Source organism: Pseudomyrmex gracilis, unplaced genomic scaffold, assembly GCF_002006095.1.
Source record: "Pseudomyrmex gracilis isolate BER0280 unplaced genomic scaffold, ASM200609v1 scaffold_177, whole genome shotgun sequence".
Lineage (NCBI taxonomy): Eukaryota > Metazoa > Arthropoda > Insecta > Hymenoptera > Formicidae > Pseudomyrmex > Pseudomyrmex gracilis.
This window is the reverse complement of record NW_018020761.1, coordinates 219232-231797: the sequence shown is the minus strand read 5'-3', so window position 1 is coordinate 231797 and position 12566 is coordinate 219232. Positions and strand designations below refer to the sequence as shown.

The window sequence follows — 12566 nt, the reverse complement described above, 5'->3', positions numbered from 1 at the left end:
TATATATATATATATGTACACGCTTAGTTTCCGCACAAACATCCTGCGAATGGCTCGTATCGGCCTTACATATTTCTGTTGACAATTTCACGAGCGTTAAATCTTTGATTTTATATAATATTACATATAATCAGTAGCAAAGTGTTATACAATAGTTACTTTGCTATTAGAAAAATAGATACACGTACTTGTTTTGTACAGGATTTTCGAAATGCCAGTTCAATATATCAGTAAGATGTTCTTTGCATTTTACACCACCAAGAATACATGTCCATTTTAGAACTTCGTGATATACTTGATTATCAACGCTATTTTCGGAAACATTTTTGTGTGATGTATTTTCAAGAAAACTATTTAATATTGGTAATATTTTATCCTATAAAACAAAGTGTAAAGAGTGGTCAAAGATTTTATTTACTCTGAGACTTGTAAATAAACTTATATGTTTTTTATGTACAACTCATTGTATATTAAGTATTTATTGTACTTTGTTGCTTATTTTAATATTATTAATATATGTATGATGGAAAAAAACGTAGAAACAAACATAACGTAAAAACTGAATTTTATAACAGTAAGTCATTGAGATTATCTTTCATTTAGTTTTTTGTTTATAACTGTTTAAGTATGTGTTTTAGTAGTACATTGCAGTAATATTTACTTTGATCTTTGCGCTTTCTGGAAACGGAAATATTTTTGATACGTATTGAAGAGCAGTGAATATAGGATACCACGTTATGTAAGAATTTTTCTTGTCAATTACATTGCTTGCAAGATTAAAAAATATGTCTACATTATCAATATTTGCAACAGAATGCTCGTTGTACTTCGTATTTTGTATTAAAAAATAAAAAGCATCGTCGAGAATTTGGGCTAAAGTGACGTCAGATATTTTATATATATCCCAATGTTGTAGTTTTTCACTTTTCAGGAAGAGAGCAAGCTGTTCCCAAGATTTATAATCATAGTTTACGCGATATCCTATAACAAACAAATATTTAGAGAAAAAAATACAAAAAAACATAGAAAAATGCAGATAGACAGAAACAAAGGGAAAGAGAAAAAGAAAGAAAAAGCAAAAACCTTCTAATGTAAAAAAAAGACTAAGTGGAATATAGTGGCAAAACTGGTGACTATAAAATAAAACATATATAGGACACTACAATCATAATTTCTTTGTATTACCACTTTGCTCCGTGATCATGACAAAATCATTTTCTTCAATATTCGGAACAACAATAATTATTCCGTCTTGGTCTAGGTACGCCCAATGGTGTGTAAAAGACTCAGTCCTTGATAGTGTTATATAGGTTACAGGTATCCACCATATGTGTTCGCACAGTTCCTCTCGATTACCTCCCAAACAGTCTATAACTTTTATTGTCAAAGACTTTGTGTTATTGTCCCGTGTTACTTGTACCACAGGGTAACCATCTTGTGTTATCCAAGAATGTATCACATTTTTTATATTTATATTCATTAAAAGGCTATTGTTATATACGGTCGGGACAACTACTAAATTGTCCCATAAATTATCAAAAAATGACTGTTTATTGTATGTATTGTTTAACGTATTCCTACTAGTAACAACAAAGAACATAAAAAAATAGTAGTGTTAATTTTACTTTTTATTAAAGAATATGTGATACTTTTTACACTTTACTTATAGTGCAGCTTACGCTGTATTAAACATGTTTCAAAGTACTGTAATATCAATTACTCACTTGGTAGAATATAATTTCATCGCTTCCTCAAAAATGGAGTTGTATAGAACATTTTTGTTATCGAATAAAGTATTAATCATATAAAATATATTGAATGCTACAACATAATTCCAATAATGTAAAAGGTATGAGTAACTTATAATTAAAAAAATATGGTTAGTAATGTTGTTACATGCATACAATACTAACTGGATGACTGTACTTAATAATTCGGTGACATATCCGCGAACATTACAATGTATATTCTTAAAGTTTGTACAATTTTAAGATGTATTATTCAAATGATATAATATTCTTTTGCAAGTATATAAGCAAAGGCGTACTTCCTAGTTGTAAATACCGATTTTCTTTACCTTTCTCTTTCCACATTTTACTAAACTTTTTATTGTGGGACAATAAATTTTCCGGTATTGGTAAATCATATTCAATACATGCTTGCGTATATTCAAAAACTTCTCGTCGTGTTTGGATTACAATCGACTTCAGTAAAGTCTTAGTAGAGGTCTACCAACAATTTGTATGATTACACATATGTCTCTTCACATCATTTATGTTTACGTAAAATACTACAGTACTAAAATCTTTAGTATTTGTCACTAAAAAAAGTTCTAGTACCAGCAAAGTACTACTACACAAATCATTAAAAATGTTTGTGTAACAGAAACAGTAATTAAAAAACACATGTGACATTAACTTTTTCGAAAACACTACATTACAACTTTTTGTTAAAACACATACAGTTGTGTATATGTAATAGTAAATTTTGTATACTGTATACTATTAATCGTTTTTAGTAGAAATATAAAAGATACTTATATAAAAAGTTTTAATTTGTAATATTACATTATTTTACAAAAGTTTGTACATAAATATATATATTCAGAAAATTATTTATTATTAGTAAATATTATTAGGTACATAAAACTTCTGATTTTTACAATGCTAGAATGTTTTCTTATATTATATATATTTTACTATCATCTATAAAATAAATTTTAAATGCAAGACTTACCTGATCGTTTAGATAAACTCCGTAAAATGACAAAAACCCTTCTATAAACCAAGAATCAGAGTTTTTTAATGTAAGTAACCATTCACTGAACATTTCTTGCATCACACTGCGCACAACCAAAAGTGCTACTTCTTTTTTTTTTATAATCGAATCTACCTCTATATTGTATGCAATACTAGCCTCTCTGAAAGTAATACTGTTCTTACAACAATTCTGTCGTTTCAATTGTATGTATAATGGTTTTCAGTTAATTTTACCTGAAGACGACAAGTCCAGTAGTTACTATAGTTTTGTAATTGTTGGAGTGTATTGGAAGTACTACATACTGCACGTATGAAACTGATGTGCTATTTTCTATCTTGTTTCTAATGAACGTTGCAATATTGTTTATAAGAAATACTGCGTACGAAATGTCGTTTTGTACTTGTTCTCTGCTTTGCATTTTAAAAAGTTTATCCAACACGTTATATTTAGTGCATTCGGAAGGTACGACTACTGTTGCTATCAAATGAGTGGATATTTTAGGTGTCGTGTGGAATAAAGTATAAAGTTGATCGTTTTGCACTATTTTTTCACCAGGCATATTTGATAAAACTGTTTGATCGTGATCATGTTTAATTTGAATTGTAAATTTAGCCTTGGTTGCGGAATTTTTCCAATTCGAAAGTATCCAGTCAGCGGGAATACGCGGCAAAATCAAATTTCTATATAATGACAAAGCGTATATTATATAAATACATTGTTATTTAACTACTTAAGTTTATACATATTATTTGTTCTACAAAACGGAAGAAATACTTCAGTATTGTTTACTTACTTTTTTTCTTTGTTTGGATGTACATATGGAAAGATCGTTGCACTTATCTCTAAAATGCACTCATATTTCATATTTATCCAGTATATTCCAGGTATTATATCTACTTTACGCACCTCTTTTTTAGAGTTCATTTGATACTCTTTTTTAAGACTAATATCAATGACCAATTGGTTTTCCTCAGAGTATAGCATGTATTCCCAATACGAATTATAGACATTGATATCGACGTTACCATCATATAATTTGTTACAAGAACGTCCGAAATATAATCGTATATCTTGCAGTACACATGAAACGTTCAGTTTGACACGAGAATCAACAGTGAGAGAATTTTTTTGTGCGTTTGCAGAAACATTTATACGATATTCTATCGGGTGGTAACACTGCGGTACTTGAGATACATTTTCATCAGTTGAAGAAGCAATTCCGGTTAGAAATAGTAACCATATAATTCCAAAGAATGTAAACATCTGCGTACTGTGAATCTATAAAATGTGTTTGGTTATTAAACAAGACTTACATACATAAATACAAATGTAACAGACACATTTAGTATGTACAAATTAAATGTTTGCTTATTCAGATATAAAGGTCAAGGATAAATGTGTATGACCGTTGTAGGATATGTTTATCAGTAAGTTGCGATGTTTTTATATTTCTCAAGTACCCATACTTTCACATATTACTTGTCATAATTACGTTGGTTTTACCAATTTGACATGAAGAAGAACAATTGAAGATTAGAAAGTAGAAACGTGGTCATCGTTTTTGAGAACAAGATAATAGATATTTCAAGGAACAAAAGTATACTCGAAAAAGTTGTCTCTATTTTTTGTGCGCGTGTTATTTATATAGTATGTTACACATTGCAAATTATTTCAATGTACAACTAAAATTTTAAATCGTAATAATAGTTATATGTAATGTTAATGTATATAGAGTATTGACAAGTAATAAAATTCGTACAATGATAAAAACCAGTAGGTATTACTATTTAATTTATGAAGAAGAAAAACTGTCTCTATATTGTGTGTGTTTTAGCATATAATGAAAAACAGACGTTTTTTGTTATTTGACAACATAAAAAACTATATCACAAATATTACGATATTTTTATAACTTACCATGGTTGAAATAATATATTTATCACTTAAACTATAAATATTGAACATTACTTTATACGTTTTATTGCTGTAAGTTCAAAAACGAATTGCCTAAGAATATCTGCGATCATGCTTGGTCGCGAGATAATCGTTAACTACAAACCAGTCGTTTCCGTGAAATAATAAATACATATCACAATGTAAACGTCTGTATTGGGGGAACCGACCTTACTTAAGTTATATTATATACGTATACATATGTATAAAAATATGAGTTTCAAAATATGTATTTTTAATGTTCAATAGACATTCATATACAAACTTTTTTATTCAAAAGACAGTACAATATATATATGTTTTTCTGAAAGTATACAGGTGAAATAATATACCAAAAATCTAACAAAATTTTCAAAAAAGTATTTTTAAATGTGCTAATGTTGCGTTTGGGAATATGTAAAAGATTTGTTGCGGAGGAAATTAGTAATACAGGCGGAAGAAATACAACTACACTCGAGACACGTTAAGCGCAGTGTCAGTTTCAGGGGACTGACAGTTGACTTTCCGTTTAGACAGCGTCAGTCTCTGGAGACTGCCAAGAAACTTTCTGCCATTTCCATACTCAGTAACCCAATACTCAGCGAATTGTCGCCGCCGCGTCGTCACGCCGCTTGAACGGAAACCACAGCAAACTCGGCACCACGCTTAACGTTAAAATATTTATTGAATAATATTTATTGGAAAATATATTTTTTGTAATTATTACGTATAGATTTTGTACTTCTTGTTTTACGCAGAGATATGCCAGAACTTGCGTAGAGTCACACTTGACGCGAGCGTGGTGTTTTTTAGAAGTCTTTCTGCAAGTAGTATGTTCTACAACATTGTCGATCTGGATATTTCATCAAAAGTGGTATCATTAGTATGTGTCAGCTGAAAATGCATTTATTGTTCTTCTTCACACTAGTGCGGTTTATGTTTATAGAAACTGTCGCAACTATTTTTTAAAGGCAGATAAGGGAAATAAAAAATTATTTCTCGTTTTGCTTTTACTACTGATGTAAATAAAGCTCGATAGCATATTATTTATGGACACTACTGTACATTGATAAGATGATCTATATTGAGTTTCACGTTATTTTGTTACGATTTGTGAACAAGACAAATTAACTGATTACTTAGTAAATTGAATGTTTGTATTTATTTCTCGCCACAGTTCCGTAACAAGTGAGTTTTGATGTATCATTAAATTGTTTTGAAAAAAACAAATGTAATATGTAAAAAAAGCTTCTACAAACAGCGTTCTGATATTCACTGCCAGTTCTAAAAATTTATACCACATGTAACGTAAAGTATAGCTTTTTAGTAGTATACGCACGTATTCTCAAAATATTCACAATTTATTCTAAGCGATTGAGTGCAGACGCTGAAAACTCCAAACCTCTTCGTAAGAACGACATCTAATAAACACGCAAATTTTTCGTCATATAGTTTCTTTTACATTAGGAATACTTTATTTTACAAAATCAAACCAAAGTACAAAACAGCAAATTAGTAGACACAATCGTCAAAAACTGCCAAATTTTATTTTACAAATACTGTTTTTATTATAAGTAATTTTATATTACATATCTTTTTTTACCCATATTAAATAAAACACATAACACCTTTTTTTAAAATACATTATAATAAAATTATCATTTGTTTGTTTTTAAATACATACAAAAATATATTACAAGTAACATTATTTTATCATACATACATAACTTTGATATAAATTTGATTTTTCTATAACCTTTTTTTTCCACTTCATAGTTGTACATACCTGCATACTTGTTTTTATATAACGTGTGCTTTGTATTCGTTTGTGCGCAATTTATTCTAGTAAGATGTATAATTAATCGCTTTTGTGTGAAGATGATAGACAAAATATATGGTATATTTTTAGTATTTCAATTTATAAAAAAATTCAATTTTTTTATGAACAAGTTGCAATTATAACATAAATAAAAATCTCTAAAATATATTTCCGTAATCTAATACTACGTAAAATATATTTAAAATAGACATTAACTATAATTTACAACAAATTTAAAGTTATAAATAAAATCGAATTTTTTATATAACAGTATCCAATTCTTATAATAAGCGCTTGAACATGTACAAATATTTTTTTTAAATTAAATAAAAAAATAGCACACAAACATTAAAAACCACTTACTTTTTCATATTTTTGTAATCAAGTAAATCGTGGACTTTATAACGAATGTTATGTCGTGTTCTACTTACAAAACTACGACGAGACTCAACTTTTTTTACTATTATGTCGTTGATGAACATTGCCTAAAAAAGATTACAACATATATTTTTGATACTACATTGGATATATTTTGTATAAATATATTTTGTGAACTTTGTAACAATCTGTACACGATATGAATTATATTTTGTAATATTTAAAATCAAAGTAACAGGTTTAAATAAAAACAATGTACAAATACAAAACACAAACACTTTTATTCCTCTGTTTATAAAAAAAACTTTTATAAAAAAACTTTTACCGTGTGTACATCATATACGTCGAGTAGGTTTTCAAATACACGTACTACAGCCTTAGTAACCTAAAACAATCGTGTGATAATACTACTGAACGGAATGACTTGTGAAACTGTATTAAACATGATAATCTTATATTATGCTAAATTAAGAGTACATACAGTACTGTTATAATTGTAATACTTGCGTACTCATAAGTATTCATTAATAAGAGATATATTCTTTATTTATATATAGCTATATTGAACTATTACTTTTTCACAACGTACCATTTCGATATCTTCATCTAAATATATGTGGTTAATACAAAAATTCACAATTGCAAGTAGACTGATCTTTCTTTTAAATAAAACACACATAACAGATAGTTAGTACAAAATCTTTCTTAGTACACTTAAACTCTTATACAATATAAAAAAACAATTCACTTAAAGTGAATAAATCTAACGACAAATTCGATTGGATACACTAATGCGCACTGAGTGCCAATCGAAGTTGTAATATACATATATATAAAGTTGTAATATCATACTAAACTATATAAAAGTATAAGTGTAATGTACAGTACATGTACAAATAATATATAAATAGTATAAAAATAAATAAACAGTTCTCTATAAAAAAAATATGGTTACCTTGGAAATCTGTCTATTATTTTGCTTATTATAGTGTCCACTGAAGAAAAATCTTTCACATGTCTTGCAACAAGATCGAAAAGAATAGTAACAGAATCATTTTCTCGTATTGAATTATATTCAAGTTCAGATCGCAAAGTTTCTATACTATAATACAGTTTACAACAAGATAAAAATTGAAAGAATTGTTCTTTTTTCTCTTGTAACACGTATATGTCCTGTATTGTTTTCCACTTTATATACGTAGTTATTATTTCTTTTATCACACCTTGGCAATATATCCATCTCTGCCAACTTGGCAACAATCTGCAAATAGTTACAAGAAAATATATAATTTTACTCACACATTATTACTCGAACGGTTTTACATACTTTTCTTATGATATCAAAATGAAGTATCGACATTCATGTCACATTTGGTATTACGGTTTTACTAATTGTAGAAACAAGGAGTTTTTGACGTTATAGTTAACCAAATTTATACACAAATATACGTACTTGTAATGTACAAATTGATATACTTTGTAGAAATAAATGTAATATTTACAGAATAATTCAGTTGCAACCTTGTTGTGTTTACAATATCACAATTTTCTATCAACTCAGGGTACAGTTACATTGTAGTACATATAATCAGTAGCAAAGTGTTATACAATATTACTTTGCTATTAGAAAAATAGATATACGTACTTGTTTTGTACAGGATTTTCGAAATGCCAGTTCAATATATCAGTAAGATGNTCTTTACATTTTACACCACCAAGAATACAAGTCCATTTTAGAACTTCGTGATATACTTGATTATCAACGCTATTCTCGGAAACATTTTTGTGTGATGTCTTTTCAAGAAAACTATATAATAATTCTAATATGGTATCCTTAAAAAAAATGGAAACTGTGTTAATATCTTTTGGTGAATCTATATTTTTTACATAAACTTAAAAGTTTTGTATTACAAAATCAGAGTATGTTTGTTTTTGTAATCTATCCACGAGTTTGTTATAATATTGGTAATTAGTGTACATTTATAAATAAATGTAACTGTGTTTTGATTTTTTCTTTTTACGAACTCATATGTACAATACATAATAATGTTTTGTTGTCAGATAATGAAAGACAAATGCAGAACGTATCGTACCGTATACATTGTATAGTATTATATTGATGTATTGATTTTTTCTTTTATTTAAGTGTTCTTGTTAACTTTGTAATTTTAAATTTTTCTTCGCGCACTATAGTAATATTTACCTTGATTTTTGCGCTTTCTAGAAACGGAAAAACTTTTGATACGTATTGAAGAGCAGTGAATATCGGATACCATGTTATGTACGAATTTTTTACGTAAAGTACATTGCTTGCAAGATTGAAAAATATGTCTATATTACTACTGTCTGCAACAGGATGTTCGTTATACTTTGTATTTTGTATTAAAAAATAAAAAGCATCATCAAGAATTTGAGCCAAAGAGGAGTCAGATAATTCAGATACATTCCAATATATGGATATTGGATTTTTCAAAAAAGAAGCAATATCTTTCCAAGATTTATAATCATAGTTGACACGATATCCTGCAAAGAATAAATGTATAACAAAATTAATACAAAACCACAAACTTAAAAAAAGAGAAAGAGAAATAAAAAAAAAGAGAAACAAAACTAATAAAAAAGAAGAATAAAAGTAATACGGTGTTCAAAATTTTAAATGTAATATATACTATACATAAGACACTACAGTTATAATTTCTTTATTTTATACTACCATTTTGCTCTGTGATTATAATAAAATCATCTTCAAAGTGCGGAACATAGAAAGTTTTTCTTTCTGGAGTTAAACACACATGATAGCGTATACTACGCTCATTTCTTGATATTGTTACATAAGTTACAGGTATCCACCACTTGTGTTGACACAGTTCCTTTTTAGTGACTGTTACACAGTCTATAACCTTTATTATCAAAGACTGTGTGTCATTGTCTGGTGTTACTTGTACCACAGGGTAACCATCTTGTGTTATCCAAGAATGTATCACATTTTTTATATTTATATTCATTAAAAGGCTATTGTTATATACGGCCGGCAGTACTACTAAATTATTCCATAAACTATCAAAAAATGACTGTTTATTGTATGTATTGTTTAACGTATTCCTACTAGTAACAACAAACAGCATAAAAAAATAGTAGTGTTAATTTTACTGTTTATAGAAGGATATGTGATACTTTTTACACTTTACTTATTGTGCATTTTACGCTGTATTAAACATGTTTCAAGTACTGTAATATCAATTACTCACTTGGTAGAATATAATTTTATCGCTTCCTCAAAAATAGAGTTGTGTAAAACATTTTTGTTATGGAAGAAAGTATTCATCATAGAAAATATATTGAAAGCTATAACATATTTCCAATAATGTAAAAATTATACATATTTAATTAAGTTATAAGAAAACGAATATGGGTAATAATGTTGTCAAATGCATACAATACTAACTGGTTGACTATACTTAATACTTCGGTGACATATTTGCGAATATTATATTACTTATTCTCATTGTTTGTATATTTTTAAGAAATATTATTAAAGTGAGATTATTTTTATTTGCAAGTATAGAAGCAAAAGCATACGTATAAGTTTTAAATACTGATTTTTTAACTTTACCTTTTTCTTTCCACATTTTACTAAACGTTCTATTGTAAAGAAATACATTATCTTCTATTTGTATATCATATTCAATACACGCTTGCGTATATTCAAAAACTTCTCGTCGTGTCTGGATTACAATCGACTTCAGTAAAGTCTCAGTAGCAATCTACCAACAATTTGTATGATTACACATGTCAATTAGCACCGTTATTTATGTTTATGAAAATTACTTTAATCTTTAATATTTGTCAAAAAAAAGTTATAATAACAACTTATCATCACTAACATTATTAAAAATTTTGTATAACAGAAACAATAACTAAAACCGAAATGTGACATTACAACTCTCTTAAAAACAGAAAACACAATTCTTTATTTTAATTCACTATGTAATACATTAGGTTTATGTATATTATTTTGCATATATATAGTATTTTACTCACACATACATTTGTGTATATGTAATAGTAACTTTTGTATAATGTATACTAATTATCTTTCTAAGTAGAAATGTAAAACGTATTCTTATAAATAGGTTAAGTTTGTAAACTTAACTTATTTTACAGTATTTTGTATATTAATATATATATTCATAAAATTATTTATTATTAGCAACTATTATAAGTTACATAAAACTTCTTATTTTTACAATGCTAGAATGTCTTATTATTCTATATATATTTTACTATCAAAGTATATGTATGAAAGAAATTTCAAATGCAAGACTTACCTGATCGTTTAAATAAACTCCGTAAAATGACAAAAACCCTTCTATAAACCAAGAATTAGAGTTTTTTAATGTAAGTAACCATTCACTGAACATTTCTTGCATCACACCGCGCACAACCAAAAGTGCTACTTCTTTTTTTTTTATAATCGAATTTACCTCTATATTGTATGCAATACTAGCCTCTCTAAAAGTAATATTGTTGTTACAACAATTCTGTCGTTTCTATTATATGTTCGATTGTTTTAAGTTAATTTTACCTGAAGAGTACAAGTGCAGTAGTTACTATAGTTTCGTAATTGTTGGAGTTTATTGGAAGTACTACATACTGCACGTATGAAACTGATGTGCTATTTTCTATCTTGTTTCTAATGAATGTTGAAATATTGTTTATAAGAAATACTGCGTACAAAATGTCGTTTTTTACTTGGAATCTGCTTTGTATAGTACATGTATTTAACACGTGGACATGTGTAGTACACTCCGAAGGTACGATTGCTGTTGCTATCAATTGAGTGGATATTTTAGGTGTCATACGAAATAAAGTATAAAGGTGATCGTATTGCACTATTTTTTCAACAGGCATATTTGATAGAACTGTTTGAGCGTGATCGTGTTTAATTTGAATTGTAAATTTAGCCTTGGTTGTGGGATTTGTCCAATACGGAAATATCCAGTCAGCGGGTATACGTGGCAAAATCAAATATCTACATAATGAAAAAACGTAGATTGTATAACTACATTGGTAGTTAAGTAATAACGTTTTATAGGTATTATTTTCTTATAAAACAAAAGACATACTTGCTGCAGTATCGTGTACTTACTTTTCTTTTGTTTCTTTTTCAAAGATCATTGCACTTTTGTCTAAAATCCAATTATACCTCACATTTATCCAGTATATTCCAGGTAGTATACTTATTATTCGTACATTTGTTGCAGGGGGTTTCCGATATTGTTTTATACAAATAATGTTAACGAATGAATTACTTGTTTCAGAAAATAGCACATATACTATCCATTCCAGTGAAGTATCATTAAAGACATTCTCGACCGTACCATAGTAGAAATCGGTCAAATAACGTCCGAAATATAATCGTATATCTTGCAGTACACATGAAACGTTCAGTTTGACACGAGAATCAACAGTGAGAGAATTGTTTTGTACGTTTGCAGAAATATTTATACGATATTCTATCGGATGGTAACACTGCGGTACTTGAGATAAATTCGCATCACTTGATGAAGCAATTCCGGTTAGAAATAGGAAGCATGTAATTCCAAAGAATGTAAGCATATGCGTACTTTGAATCTGTAAAATGTATTTGTTTATTAAACAAACATTACATACGCAA

The 12566-nt window shown here is 28.0% G+C and overlaps 1 protein-coding gene across 1 annotated transcript; it reads right to left on the bottom strand.

The window, feature by feature from the left end:
* Positions 1–1165: 1165 nt before the first annotated feature.
* On the bottom strand, positions 1166–12067 carry LOC109857894 (aminopeptidase N-like). Its single transcript, XM_020434664.1, has 17 exons — positions 12039–12067; positions 11475–11921; positions 11218–11401; positions 10503–10653; positions 10138–10234; positions 9603–9994; positions 9093–9412; positions 8535–8722; positions 7845–8150; positions 7479–7548; positions 7215–7274; positions 6875–6996; positions 2994–3440; positions 2737–2842; positions 2078–2228; positions 1725–1821; positions 1166–1580 (listed from the first exon to the last, which is right to left on the bottom strand). The coding sequence occupies exons 1-17, from the start codon at positions 12065–12067 to the stop codon at positions 1166–1168; spliced, it is 3582 nt and encodes a 1193-aa protein (XP_020290253.1).
* Positions 12068–12566: the final 499 nt, after the last annotated feature.